Source organism: Dipteris shenzhenensis, chromosome 10 (assembly GCF_047967505.1).
Source record: "Dipteris shenzhenensis isolate YYH24624 ecotype China chromosome 10, Dip_SZ_1.0, whole genome shotgun sequence".
Classification (NCBI taxonomy): Eukaryota; Viridiplantae; Streptophyta; class Polypodiopsida; order Gleicheniales; family Dipteridaceae; genus Dipteris; species Dipteris shenzhenensis.
In genome coordinates, this window is record NC_141605.1 from 33,968,851 (window position 1) to 33,992,959 (window position 24,109).

General features: G+C 41.2%; 1 protein-coding gene across 1 annotated transcript in view; it reads left to right on the forward strand.

Annotated features, from left to right (window-relative positions):
* The window catches only part of SAD1 (Small nuclear ribonucleoprotein family protein), a 48,850-nt gene extending 36,757 nt beyond the window's left edge, over positions 1-12,093 (forward strand). Inside the window, exons 4-5 of the mRNA XM_087380548.1 lie at positions 10,733-10,786; positions 11,526-12,093. Of these exons, the coding sequence (XP_087236674.1) occupies positions 10,733-10,759 (27 nt within the window). The 3' untranslated portion in view covers positions 10,760-10,786; positions 11,526-12,093. The remainder of the gene's footprint in view (positions 1-10,732; positions 10,787-11,525) is intronic.
* The last annotated feature ends 12,016 nt before the right edge of the window (positions 12,094-24,109 follow it).

Below are 24,109 nucleotides of genomic sequence, written 5' to 3' on the forward strand. Positions count from 1 at the left end.
GGCGAGGGGTAGCGGGAGGGGTGGAGGTGGTCGCAGCGAGGGGGGGGGGGGGAGCGAGGGGGGAGGTAGGGGCTAACGGCGAGGGGGGGAGGGGAAGCTCGCAGGAGCGCACGCAGCTGCAAAATCTTTCATATATAGTATTAAATATTACATGTATTTTATGAGAGTGATATATAAGCCTAAGTTAATACTTATTTATAGTAATTTAAACTTCTTTAGAAACATGTCCATAAATATGCTATAAAAACACTAAAAAGATATTGCCATATGATATAAATGTGTTAATAAGTAATTATATATGCATAGTATTATTACATTGAGAGTGATTATGAGGAATGTTTCTTAAAGGAATCAACACTTTTTTAAGGTAATAACAGGGGTACAAAGGGATGTCTCTAAATAAGAAAATTATGTTGTGTAAAAATGAATGAGTGACTAGTCTGTGTATTTTTATGATAAAGGGATCTAGTTCTCGTAAAAATAAAAGTGTAAAAACCATGTTTCCTAAAGAAAAACATTTTTAAAAATCTCTTGAAAAACACGCTCGGATAAACCTGCTCATAGGTTTTTGCTCGTAAAATTGACGCATCCCCCGTTTGGATTCCTCGACTTCCGTTTGGCCCGATGGCTTCCCCTTTGCCTCCCCTTCGTAGTGATATGCTTTTCCCTCCGTGCGTTTGGTAGAACGGGCAGAGCTGAGCACTTCTTTTGCTGGTCGAATTTGCAAAAGTGGCTTTTTTGGACCTTTTTTCTTCTACCGCCTCCTGGGCCTCTCCTCTTGCAAAGCTACAGCTTTCTGTTGAATTTCGAGTGGTCCGACGCGCTGGTTGACTGGTTTTTCTCAGTTTTGGAGGACTTTCCGGCGATGAAACTTCTCCAAAACCTTCTCAATGCATTCCTCTTTGAAGCACGCTTCTTTTGAGTCCAAGAACTCCCACTTCTTCGCGACAGAAGTGCTTCTTTTCGCATTTTTCAGTGGAATTCTTGCTGGTCGGCTCTTGTAAATGCTCTTTCTTCATGCCTTTGCACTCCTCTTTGGCTGAGAATGCAATTGGGCATTGGCTACTATGTCCTCTTGGCGATTGAGGACTTGGTTCGAGTTTTCAGGGCTTGGTGAGTTGTGATTTTGCTACTGCAATTTCTTTTTGCCATAAGCTATTGGTTGGCCTCGTGTGCCGCCTCTTTCTTGGCTCGCAGGTGCCCAGGCAGAGCTACATGAGTCATTCTTTGGTTGGGTACTTTGCTGATTTTATTTTGGAGCTTTGAAAAGCTTTGTGAATGCCATCTGGAAACCACTCAAAGAGAGTGCAGCTGGGGTGCAGTGTGATTGCATCTGGACAGCCAATAGAATTGCACTCGGAAAAGAGAATGCCTTTGGGTTGAGCCTATGGGTTAAGTGCACTTATGTGATGGTGTTCTATGCTTGAAAGCCTTGCGAAGGCTTAGTGAATTGGGGCTGCGTGCTCAGTTGCAGGGAAGGTCTCCCAGATGCAACTTGTAATCATTTCACTGTGAAATATAAAGAAATACCGAAAGGGGCGCCACGGTGTTTGGGGCCAATCGGGTGCACTTGTCTATGTCTGTTGAGCAGGGGCATTCTAGCCTCCATCCCTTTTTCAGTGGTTTTGTTTGTGAACAAATGGGTAAATGCCAAATGGTGATCATGCAATGGTTAATGGTTGTGATATATGCTTTGTGAGCTGTAAGTAAGTGCTGAAGTGATTAAAGGTTTAGTTCCACTGCCCTCTGAGTGATTAGAGGCCGGTTTCAGAGAGAGAACACTCAGGTGTAACCAAAAGATCTCATAAATAGATTGCCTCTTGTAAGGCTTCAGTAGTTGCTCAAGGGAGCCACTGCTTACGTTCTCATGGGCTTCTCTGCTGCTCTTCACTTGCGTGTTCATCTGCATACAGGAGAGTCTCAAACAGAACTGCCAAATTCCCGTCTCAAAGGGGGCCCTTTAATAGGGCTAGCGAGCCCCCAGTCTGGCTGACCAGACTGCTGTTGCATTAGACCAGACCCTACAGACTGATCCTGATCTATACACAGTCAGCTGACCTGATCTGCCAAGTGTACCTGCTGCTGTACTGCCGACCAGTACAGCCTATAAATAGGCCCTCTACAGGCGCATATTCCTGCCCTGTCCAGGCCTTGCACTGGCCCTGCTCCGGCCTGTGGACTTGCTGTAATCCAGGGCCTTTGCCAGCCCTAAACGCTGGACATGGTGGCCTTACATGGCTGCTCTAGAATTTAACCCAAGAAGGGCAACAGTGTGCTGCTCATGTGACAGCCTACTTGTGGCCCACATGACAGCTCCATTCCATCTCCTTAAGTTGCCCATGTGAGCACCATCTACACCCGACGTGCTGTAGGTGTCAAACACCGTTGCACTCCTTATATGGGGGCTCACAGGTTGGGCATTGACCCTTATATTCCAACACCCCCTCTTAATACACACTGTGGTCTGATACCCACCCTGTTGAGGAGAACACTCTTCAGTTCCTATGCAGAGCTTTCAAGAACGTGTTGAAGATGTCATCATCATCTAGTCCGCAAATCCACTCCTCCAGTACGCCCAGGTCTTGCTCTGTATCGTACACAAACAGCTGGATCCAGTCTGGAACAATGGTACCATCCCAGCACCACCCGCCATTGGCACTGCCCATGAGCACGCCGGAATCTTCAAGGTACCCAGGTACCAACAGTTCCATCCAGTCATCCCCCTCAGAGTTTGGGAACAGGCTGGATATTGTGAGGTACCAAACATCCTAGGTCTGTTTCAACTTGATCATCCCCAGCCGCCTCAGCAAACTCTATCCTTGGAACCTGTATATTGAGAACCTTGTGGCTGCTCAACATAGCTCTCCACCAACTGGTCCCATCCTAGAAGCTCTAAAACTTCTCCCAGCTGCCTCCGGGACCAAACTCTTGTTGAGCTCCACTTAGCTTCAAATTCTGAGTCCACCAAGGTTACTCGTAATACTCCTTGATCTTTTGGCTTCCTGCCCTTGATCCTTCTTTGAGTATTGCCACTATCTTGAATCTGTCAGCATCACATTGACACTCATAGCTCCAAAAGACAAACAGAAAGTTCTGCCATGAGGATTCCCCAGTCTGTCTGGAAGGTGTTCACCCTATATCTGAACAAAACATTGTGACCATAGCATTTCTTAAATCAATGCAAAGAGAGAAAACATACCTTGGTCCTTTGTTTTTCTTGCCTTTGGAGCAAGCTAGGTACCTCCCGGAAGTACCCATTAGAACAACCTCCTTTTGAATCTATGGGCATTCATCAGCATGTTCCATTGTTCCACATTCCGTCAGAATCTGGTCCACTATAGCCTCATTCTCATCCTGATGCTTGGGCACTGATGACGACATAAGTGTTGCTTTGCTTGCTAAGTATGTCTTCCTTTTGCTTTTCATAAAAGTTTTTGTTTACCTCTTTTTTCTTCTCTTTCATTTTCTCTTTTATTATTATTATTATTATTTTTTCTCTTTTATTTTCTTTGTAGATTTTTGATCTTTAGAACAACAAAAAATTCTAAATTTGTATGATTGGACTTATTCTAGTCTTACAAAGGTATATCATTCTCATCCTATTGTTCCGCATTCCGTCGGAATTTGGTCCACTATAGCCTCATTCTTATCCTATTGTTCCACATTCCGTCAGAATCTGGTCCACTATAGCCTCATTCTCAGGATGATCTGAACAATATATGCGTTGTTCATCACCTTTACAAAAGGCTTTGGATCCTTTGACCACTGTTCTATATCGGACATGCGTACAGTTATACCAGGATCAATGACACGGATGCCACGGCTACTGGGTGTAACCACCAAGAACAATTCTTCTTTTAACAAATTGGCTGAATCTGAATTAGACTCTTCCCTATTGGCTCTCTCCTCCTTTTTCTGATCCGCCTTCTTCCTTATGCAATCTCGCACAAGATGTCCATGCTGATCACAATTCATTGTCTGAAGACTTAATGTCCCTTGAAGAAATTTGCTTATTCTCGTTATCCTTGTCGGGTTTGTCTTTACCCTTGTCCATAGAAGGGATGAATGCCTTGCCTTGTTGTTGCCATCTTTATCCTCTTGAAGCAACATGGGACAAACCTTCTGAAGGTAGAGTAAGGGAAAAATGCGTTGCGAGTAGGCGAAATGCTTAGAAACGTTTCTAGGCAAAATGTTTCACCGAAATGGGCGAACCGTGAGTGCATTGGGCGAAACGCCTTGGTACAGGTTGTCGCCTGTGTCTTGACTCTTTTGAGAGTGCTCAATGTGTATATATGTATTTGAGAGCTCTTTTGAGAGAGAGAGAGAGAGAGAAAGAAAGAAAGAAAGAAAGAAAGTCGTATTAACGTCCGCAGGAGACCTCATGGGTCTATGGGACAAAGTACAAAATGTCAAAAAGACTTGCAACATCTGGATAAGCTAGAGGGTTGAGGAGTGCCTTGCAGATTCTCCAAGCCCTTCATTGAAGCTAACCCCCCAGGCTGAGCTAAGGGCTCAGCTCAGCCGGGGGTAACAAGTTGTACGGAGGTCGACGACCTGTGTATGGGCTAGGTGGTACGGACGACTATGACGGGCTGTGTTCGGCGACCTTGCTGTATGGAGCTGCTGAACGACCTGTTGTACGGCCTGTTGTATGGCGGCGCTGTTTGTACGGGCTGCTGAACGACGAGAGAGAGAGAGAGAGAGTGGGAGAGAGAGAGAGAGAGAGAGAGAGAGAGAGAGAGAGAGAGAGTTGTATTAAAGTCTTTAGGAGACCTCGCGGGTCTATGAGACAAGATACAAGATATATGTAACCCATACAAGCCACTGTGGGCTGAAGCAAAGGGCACACTAAGGCCCTTGCTGAGTGCTAAATGATATGTAAAAAAACCTAGTACAACGGGTACAAAACATAGTAGGAAAAAGAGGGCAATCAACTACTTAGAACGAGAGCTCCAAGTACATGTGGAGGCTCTATATAGCCCGGTTCCCTGATGGCCCTTTGATGTGATGCAAAGAGCTTACGTATCTGTGTCTGTTGGGTTGTCTCCTGTAGTGGTGGGGGGTGTGCTCTCCTGGATCTCTGTATCCGATGGGCTACATCGAGAGTAATGCATCATCTATGTCAGTCCTCTCTGAGGAGGGCTGAGATAGGTCGAACCTCAATCGTGCGTGCTCTGGCTGCCCCAAGTGTCGTGTGTGGTCTCGCATCTCTCATCCAGCCATATCGTGGTGATGACGGGTCTCACTCCTGATCCATATTGCTCGTCTCCTCGAGCTCCTCCCCCTTGATCTCATCTAGCGATGGCTCTGATGCGTAAAAATCAGTGACGCGTGTCTGTGCTCAGTCTAGCTCGGTGTCCTGAGGCATCGACTGTAGCTGATCTCTGGGCTGCCGCACAAGGGAATGTCTGTGTCTCTACATCTCAATCAAATAGAGCCCAATGCAGATCTGGTCGGGGAAATGTATCAGCCGTGTGAGTGGTCCGAAGCCGAGCCCCTCCTAAAAGAGGCAGTGGTATCGCCCTCGGATCTCATAGTAGGCCAGACAAACACATAGAAAATGCTCCTCTGTCTGGACCTCCTTCATCATGCATAGTATATAGACCCGCTGCTCTCTAGGTATGCCGGCTGCTCTCCCAGCCTCAATCCACAACTGATGGGACGAGACTCGTATCTGTCCAATAGCAATCCGCAAGGCTGTGAAACTCTCCTATCCTTGAGGTATTGGGGCCTGATGATGAGACCATGCTCTGATATTCTTAGAAAGTGGTCATGATAGAACTGGGTCTTGGTGGGGAACTCCTGATCTCCCTCCAAGCCCGAGATGTGTGAAGTTGGAGAAGGTCTAACCGTATGATACTGTTAATCTCATCATGTGAAAGGAGCTCTGGTGGTGCATCCATGCTGTACTGAAAGGGGGGGAGCCTATCCATCTGGATACCGTGGCTATCAAACCATGTGGACACTCGCGCATACCATGCTATATCAAAGCCTCTCTCTGCCAGGCGTTGGGATGACTCGAGTGCCAATCTCGGTAATCTCCACTGAGGTAGGGCCCAAACTTTGTGGAGAAACGTCACAGTTTGGAAGAGGACGTCCACCTGGAACGGTGCCATGGCGAACTCTACTTGTATGATCTGATGGGGAACTGAAGGCTTACTCTGAATCATCTTGGATCCCATGATCACCTGTAGCCTCTCAAATCCCTTCTAGTCAGTAGCTGAAAGATCACTTCCCAAAAAGGTGCTGCATACATGGCGGTCGGTCTCACGAGAGTGTCAAAAAGCCAGCCCTTCGTCGGTGGATCCTGTAAATGCGCCTGGAAGCACTGTCTCTCTAAACGGGCCAGGGCCCCCTTCCCTCGTATGAGTCGCGCTCTGGCATCATGGGTCATCGTGAAGCCTGGTCACGTGAATACCGCCCCTAGGTATGTGTAAGACCGTACTATCTCCATTGGCTCCCCACGGTAAGTGAAACTATGTGGACATCGATGTTGATGAAGCACTGCTTGGGATGTGTTCCGCCTCTTACTTAAATGCATCTTGCTGGAAAAGGCTAACTTGAGAAGGGGGTCTAGTGGGAACCACACTACCATGAATGATATATTATCAATGGTCTTAGGACAAAGTGAGAATATCATTGGCAAAAAACTCAGCATAATGTTGAGCCAAGTCTTTGTTAACCCCCCCCCCCCCCCCCCCCCCGCCGCCCCGCCCCTCGTCCTTTCTCGGTGATCCAACTTGGCTATCAAAGGTTCGACATGATCCCGGGAATCATGAAAATGCCTCTAATGATTGAATGTGTCGTTAAACAATATTCTAGATCAAACATCTAACTTTGCTGAAGTTCTTCTGCAAGATCCTGAGAGATCGAGCAATGAGATGAACCGAAATAAAAAAGAAATCGTACTCATTTTAATCTACTATAGGATCCACCATGGATTTGACAATTATATTGTATTGGTCTTTTTGATTGAAACTATTTTTGGCTCTTTTAAGAGCATTTCTTCTGTTAAGAGGGCATTCAAAGTCAAAATGTTATTTGTTAGCACACCTAAGACAGTTACAAAACTTCCACCTCTACTTTGGTGACATGTTGGTACACCTAAGATAGTTACACCTAAGAGGGCATTCAAAGAAAAAATGTTGTTTATTAGCACACCTATGACAGTTACACAACTTCCACCTCTACTTTGGTGACACGTTGGTACTTGTCCCAGGAACATCTTCTTCCTTTCTTTTTCTGACTGCCATCTTGGATTGTGCCTCAAGTCTTGATTCATTGATGTTTCCACACTTCTCTGTCTCATGTTGTTCAATAAAAAGATAATCCATTATGGTGAAGAGAGTTTGTATTTGGGAGTAGGACTCGTAAGATGTCTAATGTTTAATGCTAAGCCTAATGGAATACAATCCATGTTACCAGTTTTTGTGTTGCTCTTTTGTAATTGCTAATTTTTCTGCTTGAAGACATGGAGCTGCACATATAGACTATGTAGACAATGGTGGTGTAGATGGCAATGGGGAACAAAGTAAAGCACTCACAAATGACAATGTAGAGGACTACGTGACGCATGCACAGCATGGCAACAGAGGTCGCATAGACATGACATGTGGCCTTGAGCTGGTAGGGAACACTCATGGACACTATGAGATCCTTTGATGGTATTGATACTCTGGAAAGAAGAAAGTGTGGCAATGCCCAAAATGCCCACGGCATCACGCACCTCTTTGCATTCAGGGAGGGTTTAACCAACCTCCTTGGCCATCAAGTTCAGGTCAAGGAAGCATGTTGGAACATTGTGAAGGGACTACACGCACCTCATCCTTGGATAAATGCCACATTCAAGTGGATCGCCTAATGAGCAAGGAATGTAAAAGCAAGAGTGAGAAAAGGAATCAGTAATCCCCATTGACATTTTAGTAGGTATCAAGCTCCTAGTGTGGCTAGGTGGCTGATTGAGATGGGCTGTGTGGAAGAGATACATGATTGAGATTATGAATCTGAGGCTTTTAAAGTTTTGTTTGTTAGGTTAGGGCAAGATTTTGAGGCTTGTTGGGAATGGTTTAGGGTATTGACAGTATCACATTTTGTGTATACGAGTGTTAGAAACTCACATAACGGCACCCAAAATTTTTAAAGGAATTTCAAATCTTGTTGCAAAATTGCTGATGTATGAAGTTGCTATGAAACCTCACTTAACAGAAGAGTACTCATAAATGTGATGGGTTGAGTTGTCAAAGAGATAAATTTAATTAGACTTAAACAGACCTTAATCTAATTCCATCGACCATGATTTGGCTAGGGTTTTGCCCACGAAATCATTCACCATTTTCACATGACTTGGAGATATACTCAATTATCCCTGCTTGATTTTTATAAAATACTTTGTAAAGCCCTCTCCGCTATTGGTCACATTTATTGCCATATGAAGCCTTGTAAAGCCTTTTGGGCTATTTCTCACATTTATTCTATCAAGCCTTGTATATTGTTCTTTACTTGTATGTATCTTTCCCTGTATACTTAGGTAAGGCTTTCGAAATTAGACTCTCTAGGGCAGCAAGAAGTGTGTTGCCTTTATCAAGCACAGGATGGAGAGAAAGATATTGATCTACAGAAGATAAAAATGGCATATGCGTCGAGGACAGTATGATGGATGAAATGCTAGTGGGAGAGCATTAATGTTTTTCTCACTGAAGTAAAACAGCAAAATACAAAGTATGACTCCGCTTATGTACGGTGCAACATAATTGTGTATGTGTCTGTGTGTTTGTGTGTGTGTGAGAGAGAGAGAGAGATGTATTAACGTCTTCGAGAGGCCTCACGGGCCTATGAGACAAAGTACAATATCAGAGTGACACATGCTACGCTGGGGCAAAGGACTCACTAAGGCCCTTTGCTGAGAAACTAAACTAAACTCAAAAACTCAAACTCAAAATCCAAAACACAAACTCAAAGTCTGGAGCTAGGGACAGATGGCTAGAATCAGATTGAGAATCGAAGTTAAAAGACCTAGCCAGGTGCCATAGTAGCTCTCCTATGAGCAGCAAAGATATCTCGTATTTGAGTCTGTCTGGTTGTCTCATGTTGTGGCGGGGGGCGTGGTCTCCGGGATCTGTGTATTCTGCGGGCTATGTCGATAGTGACGTCTCTAGTCGGGCGGTCTCCATCGAGTATGGCTGTGATGGGCTCACCCTCCAGCGTGTGTGCTTTGGTACGTTGCTGCATCATATGTGGCTCCTACGTTTTTGGCTGCGGATCTCCTCGTGGTCGTCTCGTCTCATTGACCCATGCTGTCCTCATGTCATCAATCTCCTCCTCCTCTACCCCAACATGCCCAGGGGCAAACTCGAATGTGTAGAAATCTGTGACATGTCGCTGGGCTTGGCCTACCCGTCTCCTGTGGTACTGCCCTCTCCTGCTCTAAGATCTGGCGCAGAAGGATCTCTCTTTCTTGCCTCATCTCCATCAGATAGAGCCTAACAGAGACCTGGTCCTGAAAATGAATCAGTTGGGAGAGAGACCCGAATCCATGTCCCTCTTGGAAGAGGCAGTAATAGTGTCCTCGGATCTCATAGTAGACTGGATAGTTACATATAAAATACTCCTCCGTCTCTATCTCCCCTAAGGTGCATAATTTGCAAACCCGCTGCTCCTTTGTGGCACTCCATGTCTCAATCCTCAGTTGATGGGCATTGGGATGAGACCCACATTTGTCCAATGGCAATCTTGAGGGCGTGTGAAACGCGTCTGTCCTCCAGGTACTAGACTCCATCCTTTGATACTCTCCAGAAATGGCCACGATAGAATTGGGTCTTGGTGGGGAACTCCTGGTCCCCTCACCAAGTCTGTGACCTATAGAGTTGGAGTAGGTCCAACCGTATACTACGGTTAATCTCATCGTGTGGGACCAGGTGATCAGGAGCATCTAGGTTGTACTGAGAGGAGGGGAGATGATTCATCTGAATGCCCTCTTTGTCAAACCATCTGGAAATGTGTGCATACCAGGTCATGTGGACTCAACTCTTAGCAAGCCGTATAGATGACTCCAGTGCCACTCTCAGTAGCCTCCCTCTAGCTAAAGCCCAAACCCTGTGAAGATAGGTGACCGTCTGGAAAATGGCATCAATCTCAAGTGGTGTCATAGCAAGAGAGAGAGAGAGAGAGATAGAGAATATGATTGTATTAATGTCCTTCTGAGACATTCGGGATCTATGGGACTGGTGACCACTATTAAATTAAATAGTGGTCCATTACAACCAATGAAATAAGAGTCTCCCAAATCTTCCTACATTGTGAGTATTTGCTGGACTATTTTCTGTGCTAGTCCAAGAATTTTGCTGCGATGTTCCAAGATTTCTTTTAATTAGCTTTCAAACTTGTGGGCTGGCTGTTCCAATAGATTCTTCAGATTACAACTATTGTTGCCATGGTTCTCCCTTGTGTGTGCGTATGCTCGACACTTTTTGCATATCCTCGCCTCCCTTGGGATCTATGGGACAGCCTTGAGAGGGGGAGAGAGAGAGATTAACATTCTCCGAAAACCTCGTGGGTCTATGGGACAAAGTACATCAAAAGAAGAAACTCGTACAAGCTGCTGTGGGCTGAAGCGAAGCACGCGCTAGAGAGAGAGAGTAAGAAAGAAATAAAGTGAGTGAGTGAGTGAGAGAGAGAGAGAGAGAGAGAGAGAGAGAGAGAGAGAGAGTCCCTGCTAATGTGATTGTTTTGGCAGTTGGTTCCTGGAGGAGGCCCAGAGTAGGTCGAGGCCCTCAGCCATAGCTTGTCTCTATCCATGAGCATCTTTTAAGATGGTCTAAGCTGCATGTTGACAAAATTGAGTTAAGCTGTATTCTTCTCCTGAAACCGTGTGATGACTTTTCCTTCCTGGGAATGGCCATTGCAGCTGGACAAAAGAAGCGCTCACTTGATGCTGCAGGGATGAATGTTATTCTGAAAAAGGACACAAACAACTTAATTACATTGTGTAGTATTTGTAAACGGCTGCCAAGATATAGTGCTGTAAAGTGTACGATGCAGTGTGGTCATATCGGTGCGTGTGTCTGTGTGACTAAAGGTTTTGTGATATCTGCATTCATTTTGATGCACAGGCCATTGGTGCATTGATAGGAAGGCCTGAGTGGGATCAGTGGAGGTTCAAACTGAGGCCCCCGATGCTTCATATATGTTAACTCTGCAATCTGATTTTATAGTGGAACAATTGCCAAACAACTATGCTAACCTGTTTCTGAAATGGTCAGGCACACAGGATGAAGAGTTTTCTGGGCTATCTGCTTGTGCTTTTAAATGAGAATCTCTGTATTCCACTATCTTAATTGTTGCTTAATACTAGTTGGTAAGATTCTATATTTGCATTTTCTTGCGCAGACGATCTCTCTCATCATTTAGTTAGAGCCAACCCCCCCCTCTCCCCTGCGGCTCTTTATACTTTCTTGCTCTGTTGTTGTTGGCCATCTTTTACCTTTTTCCTGCTATGGTTTTCGTCTCCCCTCTCTTGAGTGTCTTACTTTTTGTCTGTTTGTGTCAGAATTCAGTTTAGGAGCGCTTTGTGGAAGCGCGGCCACCCATGGAAATGTCACTTTCATCGGACTTCATTTTCCCCCTTTGGAACGTGGGCCAAGAGGGCTTTGTGGAAGCTACTTCTGCTCTACTAATAAGCTTGCCAACTTTGGCATCTCTCAAGCCTTCGCTTTTTGTGTGGTCATATCAGGGTGTGCCTGCAAGTTATCAATCCTATGGATTTTCAACTTTAGATGAGGTTCCTTGAAGTCCGGTCACATCATGGGTTTTTTGTTCCAGAACGCAAATCGTATGTGCAATCATGCATGGAGTGTGACCACCAACTCTAAGAAATTCCATCTCTCAATCCATGTCCAACGGTCTCTTCATGATTGAACAAGAGAACGTTCTTGTCATTGAAGAGGACCTGAATCTTCTGATCTGCGCATTGTAGTATTGAATGTAAGATCAAGTCCATTGGGCTGCTCTTGAGTCTACTATCTACAGATTTTGGTTCGTTTTCTTTGATGTAAGCAAAATTGTACATAATCTGATATTCTTGAGATGTCCAAGGTCTCTGCATGGCCTATCTGTTGTAATTGGCATTCTTGCCACTTATGTAAGGCTTTCACCTCTTTGTACATAATCTGATATTCTTGAGATGTCCAAGGTCTCTGCATGGCCTATCTGTTGTAATTGGCATTCTTGCCACTTATGTAAGGCTTTCACCTCTTTCTGACCCTTTAAAAGATACTTAGCTTCTATTACGTGCCTGAACTGTTTCTTGCCATTGTTTCTATGCCTAGCGTTAGACTTACCAGTGCAATCTTTGGCAATGTGGCCTAACTTGCCACAATCACCATGCTTTATTTTGCTCTTTGTAGATGGTTTCTGCTTGGACAAAGAACTTCCACCACACTTTGCATTCTTCTAAGGCTTCTTGTCTTTGAATTGCATATGATGTATCTTCGGCGCCAGTGCACCTTCAACATGGTCTTTCTCTAATCCTTTTCTTCAATCCTCCTTTGGATCAATCCCCTAATTTGTTCATTAGACTTGATAGTTATGCCTCAGGTAATCACTGCCACCCTGAGACTCTCAAAGGAGGGGCTAGACTCTAGAGTATCCATTCAATAAACTCTGGGTCTTTCATTTCAAAGCCATTCTCTAAGAGATTATTCTTCATGCTCTAGTTTCATTGAGTTCCACTTAGTTTCTCAAGGTGTTTTGTAAATGGATTAAAGGTAGAGCATTTTTGGAGGCCTCTGTATATCTATGAAGCTTGAGATTTGAAAGCGAGTTCACGCTTCAACTCGATCAATTTTAATCTTCAATTTGATGTCGAACATCAATTTGTTGTTGAAATTGATGTTCGACATCAAATTGAAGATTAAAATTGATCGAGTTGAAGCGTGAACTCGATGTCTAGCATTAATCTTAAACTTGATGTTCGACATGGAGTCGTTGAAGAATATTAATGTTAACATTAAACTTGAGGTTTGCCATCAATGTGAATATAAAACTTGATGTTGGACATGGACGTAAAGATTTAACTTGATGTGAAACATTGAGTTGAAGCTTCAATTGGATGTCCAACATCAAGTGCATACTTCTATGTGATGTTCCACATCAAGTTCAACTTACTGTTGCTCGTTTTACATTAGCTCTCAAGGTTTTGCTATTATGCTCATGACATTATGAAACTAAAAAGTATTGAAATGTTAATACCACGGATGTTTATAAAGAGTGAAAAATGGAATTTTAGGAATCTTTTTTAGCAATGAGGAATCGATAGCTTGCTAAGTTTGAGTATTGTAAGAATGTCCTTAGTGAGCTATTGTGCGATCAAGCTTTCCATGTTTCTTGAAGCTCTCGATGTTTTTTCTTCGGAACATGAGCTTCAAATGAGTCTTCTCTACAACAGATGGCCTTGTTCTTCCAAAAATAGTAATCATTTTAGGCTTTCAGTTAGCCTTTTATAATTTTCAATAAAATAGTCATAATGTTAAATAAAGAGGGATGTACCTTCATATTTGAACCATACTCATTGTTGACATTCTCTTAGAGGTGCACAATGAGGAGAGAGATTCCATTTGCGTGTAGCCCTATCAAGCCAACACTATCCAGATCTCCCAAATCACCAATCAATTCAAAGGGCCCTTCATTTGCTTTCTATGATCCCAAGGCACTATCGATGTCCCACAAGTTTCCTCTTGTACTATGCACTCCCTTGGCTTGTCATTTGCATGTTATGAAGTTGTGTAAGTTTAAGAGAGATCACCGCTATCACATGTAATCCATATCAATATCCTATCATATCTTTTGAGTTTCCAACTTTGCAAGGTGGGACAAATACTAAGCAACATATTGTACCATATGAGTACCTATAGTCCTCTTCATTGTGATTGCATAGGAGAGAGATCCTTTGGTAAGGGTCATAAAGATTTTTTTGACTTTAGACTTTAAAGTTTGAATGGCCATACAAAGTGGATGCTGGAATAATAAATTTAAAATGAAGATTGGATCAAAAAGTTTGAAGTCTATGAGAATGTACTCCTTAGAGTTGAGGAGTGAGTAGGATAAATTTATTTCTAGTCAAACTTATTCCATTGTTCCATGATAAGTTTGGGTACAGTCTATGGAATAATTTGGTGGGTTGAGGTGGGGCCTTGAGTTAAGGAAATGGGTACTTGGAGAGAATAAAAAGAACAAACAAATGCAAAAAATACTTTTATCTTCATGCTACAAGACAACTTGGCCCTGTTGGACAACACACAATCATATGGATGGGAGATTATTTTGGACTATATGCGAAGGTAATGCCAACTATAGGCAGGTTCCATCTTTTAGACAATTTCATGAGGTCAAAGTTATTTTCGCTTTAGAAGGATGACATACAAAGCACATAAGTAAAGAACATAGGCTACTCTTACTTTACGAGACTATGAACATTCATTTAATAATGTATCCATTCCAAGAAAGATAAGAATGGGTGTATGACTTTAAGAGGAGAAAAAAGAGTGCTAAAGATCATTGAAAAAAGGTACATTGGGCTAGTTGTTTAAGGAGTAGATCAAAAGAAGTTAAACTTGCCTCATTTCTCTAGGTTGCCAAAGAATGTCACTGAGGATAATCTAGTGCAAATGCATTTGGTTGGGTGCCTTATTTATAAATGTCGAGTGCATCCTAAATTCTTCCTCACTTATCCAAATTTGCACAATGATTCAAATTTGATGGTTAGAATAATTCATTTGCTCGACATTCTCATGGGAACGTGCATTGCCAAAGGTACTTTTTGACAATACTACTCCAGAAAATAAGAAGCATTTTGTTCTTGCATACTTGAAGATTGTGGTCCATTTAGGAGTGTTTCACAATGTCGAAGTAAACTTTCTACTATGGGAACACTCTTGATCATAATGACCAAGTCCTTTAAAGTCTATAGTTTCTCAAATTTGTACCAAGATCTATCATGAAAGCAACTACAATAATTTGTATGGTTGAAGGAGGTCAAGGAAGTTGGAAAGTCAAGCAAGGAAACTGACTACAAGAAGCAATCAAAGAAAGAAAAGGGTGCTAGAGAAGGCTAAAAAGTAGACTAGACGACAAGTTATGTCATGGTGGGAGGAATTCTTTTATGAAGAAGAGCAAATTCTTGGTAAACTCGAAACAAATGAATGGGATTTTGTTAATCCTTTTGTTTGGCCAGTTACAAGTCAAAGATAGTATCCCTCTAAAATAGATATTCTAGTACATATTGATAGCTTCTTGTCTGCGCCAGCAAGAGAAATATATCTTGGAGCTAGAGGGTCAAAAGTAAGAATTGAACATCTTAAAGAGATGTGAAGTGGAGATTGCCAATATGTTATAGAGGGTACTTCTTGTGGCTACATTGGCAGAGGATAAACTTTGGCATCCATTTTGGATTGGTGAAGTCAGTGGATTGCACAAGGAAAAGCATTGAGACAATATAAATTCTATCATAGTACATTGGTATTAAAAAAATCATGAATATGCCTTCGAAGGAAAATATAGCTTGGAGTGATAAGTGGGGTCCAAGGAATATCAAGGAAAAGGAGAAAAAGTACATGTAGCACTAGTACACTTACACTTGATGCAGTGGACATACTTGTCTACGACTATTCTTACAAAGGCAAGACATCTCAGAAAGTTGACTGTAACTACTCTCAAGGAAAAAACTCCATGCTTGCAAGAGAAAGGATTATGAAAGAGAACAACATGTATGCACGAGGAGTCAAAGACAAAGTTTGGAGAGTCATAGTCTTCATCATGAAGAAGGCAATGATTTATGATGCTGATGGGATCCGGTGTATTAGCGCTAGTGTGACCACACCACTTCATCTAGGGGTGAAACCATTGTAACCAATGATAGTGATTCTCTAGAAACTGATAAGGAGTAATTTTGAAAATGTATTGGAATAGATTTTGTTGTTACTTATTAATGATCACTTTTCAATGTTTATTTGCTTTTAAAAATATACCTTAGTTTTAATAATAGCACAACTAGCTATATTCATGATTATGTGAAATTTAGTTTCTTCCAAAAATTGTGTCAGTCTAGGGAATTTTTTGGGGATTTGTGTTTGGAAAAGTATGGACTTTTTGGCTCATTTTAGAAAATCCTTTATTCATGAGTTAAGCACTACTCTAATTTCTTTAAAAAGGACCACTTTTTGTGCAAAATCTGTCAAAGACTCCAAATGCTTCTTCTAAGTAGGTAATATTAACCAAACAATGCACAATGGTGACTTCACAATGGATTGGCCTATTTGAGGTCCTCACCAAGTAACACTGATTGTATTTCTTTAAGTGACTTGAACTTGCCTTTGTATGATAATAATTTGAACTACATTCTCATATCCTTCACTGAGTCCATTGAGGATGAATTGAACCATCTCCATAGGCTTCATAGTCTCCTCTGGCTGGTTGTTGATGTCTTTGAGTCTGAGTACATAGGCATAACTAGATTCATTGCTAGTGTAGAAACTTTGATTGATATGGTTTTTGTGTTGGAATTCTTTGAGTGTCCTTTGAATCATAAGACTTGAGAACATATTTCATCATGCCATGGACATCTTTACTATGTTCAATTGCCCAAGCATGACATCTTGAACATTCTTCTTGATCAGGTGATAAGCATACTTCTCTTTCTCATCCCTGCTATCCCATTTTGCTTGTTCTTAGACAAGATAAGTTTTCTTGACAAGAGGTAAGAAGGATAAGTAGTTGAGTTCAATGGGGGGAATACACTTGGTGGCCACTTCACTAGTCATGGATTACCTACCATGACATTGGTGTAACGTCAATCATCTTTATGCCCATGTGGCAAAGTATAATTCTTGGGTCCTCTTCTTATTGCCTTGGAGATATTATTCTATATAAGGGGATACTAATAATCTAGAATCAAATGGAAGAGAAGGCTAAAAGGGAGCCAAATCATTCAAGAGAAGTGGGGGCGAGTATGGATTCAAAAATTTAAAATTGAAGGTTAGATGGTGAAAGAGGCTAGGGGGGAAATCAAGCTGGCAGTATCATGGACTTGCTTGAGGCTTTTGAAAGGTCCATATTTGAGGGGTTAGACCTTCATATGTGGACGATTATTCTTTAGGGAAATGCAAGTACACCATGTCCCTTTCAAATTCTAATAGGCTGCCTATGCTTATCAGCTTGATGCTTGTACTTTCTTTGATTCTACTACAAAGTATGATGTATAAGCTAATCTAGATCATGGAGATGCTTAGAGAAGGATTCAACAATAACCTGGGCTACCTTGGAAGAGAAATACTTGAATTGAGGGACATGCATTGCCAAATCCATAGGCAAAGTGGGCAGAAGTGCATAAGCTCAAAGGTGCTTTTCCCAGTGGAAGAATGAGGGACTTTGTTGTAGGTATGCTACATGTAACCAAGGTAAGAATCCTAAGTGTTTAGATTATGCTAGCAAGAAAGTCTAATGAGCTAAGCCATCGAGACTCTATTTACCATCTTGGTTTGTTCGTTAATGGGTGGATACCAAGTTGTAGAATGCTTGAGCGGAGTGTCCAAAAAATACCCCAAAGTGGTCCAAAAAGTAGAGAGGAATCTGGAATCTCTATCAAAGATAATGGAAGTAGGCAGCCCAAAATATATCCACACATGGTTTAAGAAGAGTTGGGCATCTTGGACTACATCACATTTCTTGGTGGTAGGCATGAAGATAACCATTTTGGTGGTAGACATGAAGCTCGCATGAAAATTGCCATTTTGGAGAACTTGTCAACCAAATTTTAGTGGCTAAGAGACTAGAGGGAAACATGTTCCCAAGGCTTGGAGGGAATTAGTAGAGGAGACTATAAGACATGAGTAGCCTTGATACTCTTATTTTTTTGACATGAGTCACATGACTTGATGAGATTTTCTACATTGTGTTTGAGATGTGGCCAATACAAATCTCTCTCCAAATGCATAACAGTCTTGAGCACCCCAAATTCTCTAGAAATAAGACGAATGATGCTCTTGATCAGCTGTAATCTCCAAGACCCAAGTGGTACAACAATGTGTCAAATTTGTAGAGGTGGGAGTGCATCATTGTGTAGTCTAGAAAAGGTTGAATGTTGCCTTTAATTAGATGTTGAACTAGCTAGTAAGTATAAGCAAAGACTTTGTCACTGGAACAAATGACTAGCCACTCTGAGAATGCTAGAATTTGGAGACCGAAAATATAAAGTATGGTATGAGAGTCCTAGACAAGCAGCCTACCTGTTTGTTTTGATAGCTTGGCTTGTATTTGATAATGAGATGGAATTGTTGCATATAGGTGGCCCATGTGACATGCCTCAACATGTCACATGGACTTCCTAGGAAATAATAAACCCAATAGAATAAGTACTTGCATTGCTTCAACCTCAAAAACTTTGTTACAGTTAAGAAACTTAAGAACTGGGGAGAAGACAAGGAACTTTTTTCTAGGACTAGCAAGGATTGTTTAGCTCTTGGAATCTTTGCTTTTTGAGCAAGGGATCGTTCTTGCTAAGATTCTTCTTTTCCCCTCCTTGCTATCACAAGTACGGGCTAGGATACAAATTTTGCATTGTTACAATTTGAATTTCAATGCCAATGATTCCAAGGGGTACATATGGGAGAGAGAGGATTAAATGGATGGGAGAAGATCATAACATAGTTCCAATTCGCATTAGGAGGAAAGGAATCCATAGCAAGGCACTTACATACCCTAGGGGAAAAAAATATCAGTGAGGGAATGATTATACAACATAATTTTAAATTTTTTTTTTTTTGTTGAAAAACAACATATTTTCTTTTTAAAAAAAGCATCGTATGTAAGTCATTTTACGATGATCTATGTGTGACTAGTTTACCAATGCATTTTCAAATTTTCAAAATATGTTTGTTAGCATCCTTGTCAAAACAGGAGCCATTAAAGTATTGATCCAAAATTGTGCATTCTACTGAAACAAAAATATAGTCCAACTCTTCTCATCTCTTACTTGTGGAATAAGGTCTCTAGCCTGTGATATCTAGCAAAGAGAAATGATTTGCAAATGCTTAGGGAGCAAGAAATAGACGTAGTGGGATGAAACGAATGAGAAGGCCCTTGGATTGGTTGGATGCGCTTTTGAAATAAACTATGTTAATGCCAAATCATGGTGGTGCATGTTGGTTCTTCAATTCATCCCATAGCGCTTCATTTTGTTTGGGTGTGTAGGAAAATTGCCGTTTCTAGAGGATCAATAGGGTGTCACCCTTGTTGAGTAATGCGGATCATCATGAGCCAAAATGTAGCATGGGGGGAAGGGGGAACACACAATGGAGAATGTAATGATGAAGAGAATGAGAAAGGAAATATAGGAACATGAATGAAATCAAGGCTATTTTATTACTTACCAAAAATGGAAGCCAATTAAGATAGTTCATGGCTACAATCTACACACATGGTTGCCTTGGTAGCAGGAATGACCTAACTTCTAGATCTCTAGAATCTTACATATATGACCTTCCTACTAACATTTGTGGTGGTTACTACCCACCACATTTACAATGATTTGCACCTCCTTGTTAGAATGGGGTAGGTGCCATTACATTGTATCAATCCTGTTTGAACATAGTTTTCCTTCACTGATCCTTTGTACATCATCATCAATCTCTTCCTTAGTTTGATTATTAACTATTTCTTAGGTTTTGAAGTTTTATATTTCTCTATTGCTGCTACAATATTGCTGCTACAATTGCTGCTACAATGTAGCACTCTAATAGGCCTGTTTCTTCACTGCTTGCCTTATCAAGTCACATTGCCTTGCTTATCTTCTAGCATAGTATAAAGAGCACTAGCCATCTAGTACACAACATTGATAAGCAGCTACAAGATGCTTCCTTATCACCATCGATATAAGTTGAATCCATAAAATGCCAGTTCTCGGGTTCAACATTGATTCCCAACTCTGCTTGAAGCACTATCCTCATGGGTTGGATTTCTCTTTGCTACTGATGGAACTGATGTCATGTGATGCCATGCCATGGGGAAATTATTGTGGCATTCATAAGAATAGCTCATATTAATGAATAGATGATGAAATGATGCAAGTTTGTGTGTTTTGGCTAAGAAACATGATAGGTCAATTTCTTGAATTTTTGTATTAAAGGTTCTTTTTGTTAGGAACAATGCAATGACGACGCAATAATGTGAGAAGCGAAATGCATAGAATACACTACACAGAAAGTGTGCATAGAATGGAGGAGAAAGAGAGACACCGATATACATGGTTCATCCAGTGTAACAGAATAACCAATCTAAATTTTTTCTTATCCAGCAACAAGCGAGAAGATACAAGATACAAAAGCAGTATATCCACTACTCTCCTTCTATGTGAGCCACACCCTTATTGTATAGTTTTGGACCACGCAACTTAGGCACTGATTTTCATATTTTTTGGCTTTAGAGATGCTGCCGCCAAACCCCCACCAAGGGGAGCCTCATGCATGTCGTCAGTCCCCCTTGGAACCCCCCAACAAAAGTCCTAAGGGGGGGCATTGCCCCCCCCACATCCCCCCTTCATAGAATGGGTATAAACATGCCTATGTCCAAAGCACAACCAAAAGACAACCTCCAAAGAAAAGATCAGGCTCCACATATAACAATCTCCCACTCTTGGAGATTGATCATAGTAACTCCATCATTACTACACTCAGTGAAATTCTTTGGATCTGGCTATCTCTCATATTGTTCCTCATTCTTGAAGACTAATTGAAATTAAACAAGCGATCAACTTCTCCCTCGTTACCACTTTAGTCAACATGTCTACATGATTTTGGCTAGTTTGTATCTTTTCCAGCTTCAGCTGACCATCCTCCAAAACAAATTGGATGAAATGATATATGAGCTATATATGTTTTTGGTTCTTAAATGGAATGCTAAATTGTTTGCAAGATGAATAGCACTTTGGCTATCATTATACAAGCTGAAATTTTCTTGCTTTTCCCCAATTTTCTCATAAACCTCTGCAACCGAATCATCTCTTTACTAGCCTCTATAACTACAAGATATTATGCTTCTATTGTAGAAAGTGCAGCTACATTTGAAACCCAGCTTACTGATGTTCCATCTACCATGAAAACATTCTTGGTAGTGCTCCTTGTTGCATTTTTATCACCTACCATTTTTGAATCTGGCATATCCTTGTAGAGAAATGTTGAACCTCTAAAACATAATGCATGAGCATCACACCTCTCAAATATGTAAGAATCCACTTTATAGTAATCCAATGTTCTTTACTTGGATTATTCATAAATCTGTTCACAAATCCCACTGCATGTGCAATGGCCTTGTGAATACCATTGCATACATCAAGCTACCCATTGCTGATGCATATGGAACCCTTGACATATAGTCAATCTCCTCCTATGTTTGGGACACATATCCTAGCATAATCTAAAATGATTAGCCAAAGGTGTACAAATAGGTTTAAATTTGCATTTTGCATTTCAAACCTTTCCAATATGTTTTCAATGTACTCACTCTGAGACAATGTCAATTTGCGATTGTTCCTATCTCTTGTTATTCTCATGCTAAGAATTCGCTTTGCATCACCCAAATCCTTTGAATTGCAAATGTATTTGCCAACTTCCTCTTGAGCACATTTATATCCTGCATGTTAGAGCTTGCAATAAGCATGTCATCAAGATATAATAACAAGATCACGTATCTGCCATTTTCAAGTTTTCGAGAATAAACACAACTTTTCTTCTTGAGGATTTAGAGGAAGAGATTTATATGCAGCAACCACAAGAATATAAGGTCAAAGGAAAGGAGGCCTATGGCCATTACTTTTGCATTGAAAGAATTGATCGTCGATGGTGAATGACCATGACTTTGGTCGTGTTGTAACAAAGTTGAGCAAGCGCCAGAGACACAAATGTTATTGGTAGAGACTTAAAGTATGTTAGAGTATTGTATCAAATAATCAAAGTCAATTATAGACTTTTCAAAAATGTGCTATTCAAAGCATGATGCTCCCAATTGATATACAAGGGTCCCAATGCAATAGTTTGAAGGGAGAAAAATGGTTTTTGTTCTATTGGTTCTATGAAAGTAATTTGGTCATCATATGAACACTTTGTGTTTCCTAAGAATTGTCAACAAGCATTCTTTCCTCCCCTCTCTTTTCCTCCCTTTTGCATATGCTTATGCATGAGCATATGCTCATATGCTCATATGATCATGCATAAGCATAATCATATGCTTTCTATCTTTTCTTCTATTTCCCCTCTCTTTTTTTTCTCTTCTCCTTCTCTTTTCTCCTCTCTTTTCCTTCTACTCTTGCATCCTCTCTTTCATCCTCTTTTCTCTTTTCATAAGCATACTTATATGCTTATGCATGAGCGTATGCTTGTATGCTCATATGCTCATGCATAATCATATGATTTCTCTCATTCCTCTCTTTCCCCTCTCTTTTTTCCTCTTATTTCCTCTCTTTCATCCTCTTGCTTCTCTTCTTTTCCCTTCTCTTATTTCCTCTCTTTTCCTCTCAATTGGTCCTCTGTTCCTCTCTTTTCCACTCTCTTCTCCTTCTCTCTTTCTTGCTCTCTTTTCTTCTCTCATTTCCTCTCTTCTCCTCTCTTCCCCTCTCTTTTCCTTCTCTTTCCTTCTATCTTTTCTCCTCTCTTTCCATCTCTTTTCTCCTCTCTTTTCCTCTCTTTTTTCCTCTCTTTTTTCCTCTCTTTTCCTCTCTTCCCCTCTCTTTCATTCTCTCTTTTTCCCTCTCTTTTCACGTCTCTTTTCCTTTCTTTTTTTACAGACTTGTGTCACTCTTATTCAAAGAATGGTCGAGTCTATAAATGCTTGCTGAATGGGAGCTTCCTTACACTATGTGTAATTCTTATCCTCGGTATGCAAGTTGAAGAAAAGTTTGTATGTTTTAAAGCAAGATCCAAAGGCCGTGGTATTTGACGTTTGCGAGGTTTATGGCAGAACAGGGTTTTAGTAGATGTCATTTAGACCACTATGTGTCTTCATATCTAATTGTTCAAGATGCAAGACTTCTACAGCCACAAGACTCAAAATAGTTCTAATTAAAGTCATTTTGATAACATGAGAGAATATTTCATCAAAGTCGATACCTTTCTTGTGTGCAAACCCCGTTACTATAAGCCTCGCCTCGTACCTCCTTTTCCCTCCATCTTCTTTCTTCACTTTGTAAATTCATTTATTCTGCAATGCTATTTTCCCATAAGCAATCAAACTAGATCCCAAGTCTGGTATTGTAGCAAAGATTCCATTTCCTCTTTCATGCCTCACTCTCACTCCTTTTTGGATTCTACCTGCATTGCTTCTACCTTGCATGTAGTCTCATGCTCTTTGCATCGCTCCATAATTGTTCTATTCACCCTCTTTGACACAGGATTCTCTTGTGGTGTTCTTGGAGTTGTTTTCTCTCTACAAATTCCATTGTATGAACAATAACTATCAAATTTTTTGCTGTGGTATTTGCCTCCATTATCTTATCTGAGAGCCTTCAACTTCTTTCCTACCTCATTCTCAGCCAAAGCTTTCCACTTCTTAAAAGTTTCAAAGACATCATATTTTCTTTAAATGCAATAAACCCAAGTTTTTCTAGTTGCATAATCAGTAAAAGTAACATAACAGTGAGAACCACTAAGAGATGATACATAAGCAGGACCCCATACATATGTATGCACAAGTTTTAACTTTTCTCTCTTATTTTGTTTCCCAACTCTGAGAAATCTAACTCTCTTTTGTTTTTCATAAACACAGTTTCTCAAAAAACTCCAAATCGACCTGCTTCAAACCTAGCAATAGCTTTCTTGAGTGAAGAATCTGCATCCCCTTCTCACTCCTGTGTTCAAGCCTATTATGCCACAACGTTGTATCTGATCCTGTAGAAGCTAAAGCAATAGAGGAGTATGCATTACTAGTATATACAATTTACCTACCTTGGGTCCTTTTGCTATTACCATTGACCCTTTAGTTACCTTCCATAACTTTCCTGCAAATGTGGTTCTGCAGCCTTCATCGTCCAATTTTGTCCTGCTAAAATTTAGTTCTACTTAAATCAAGGACA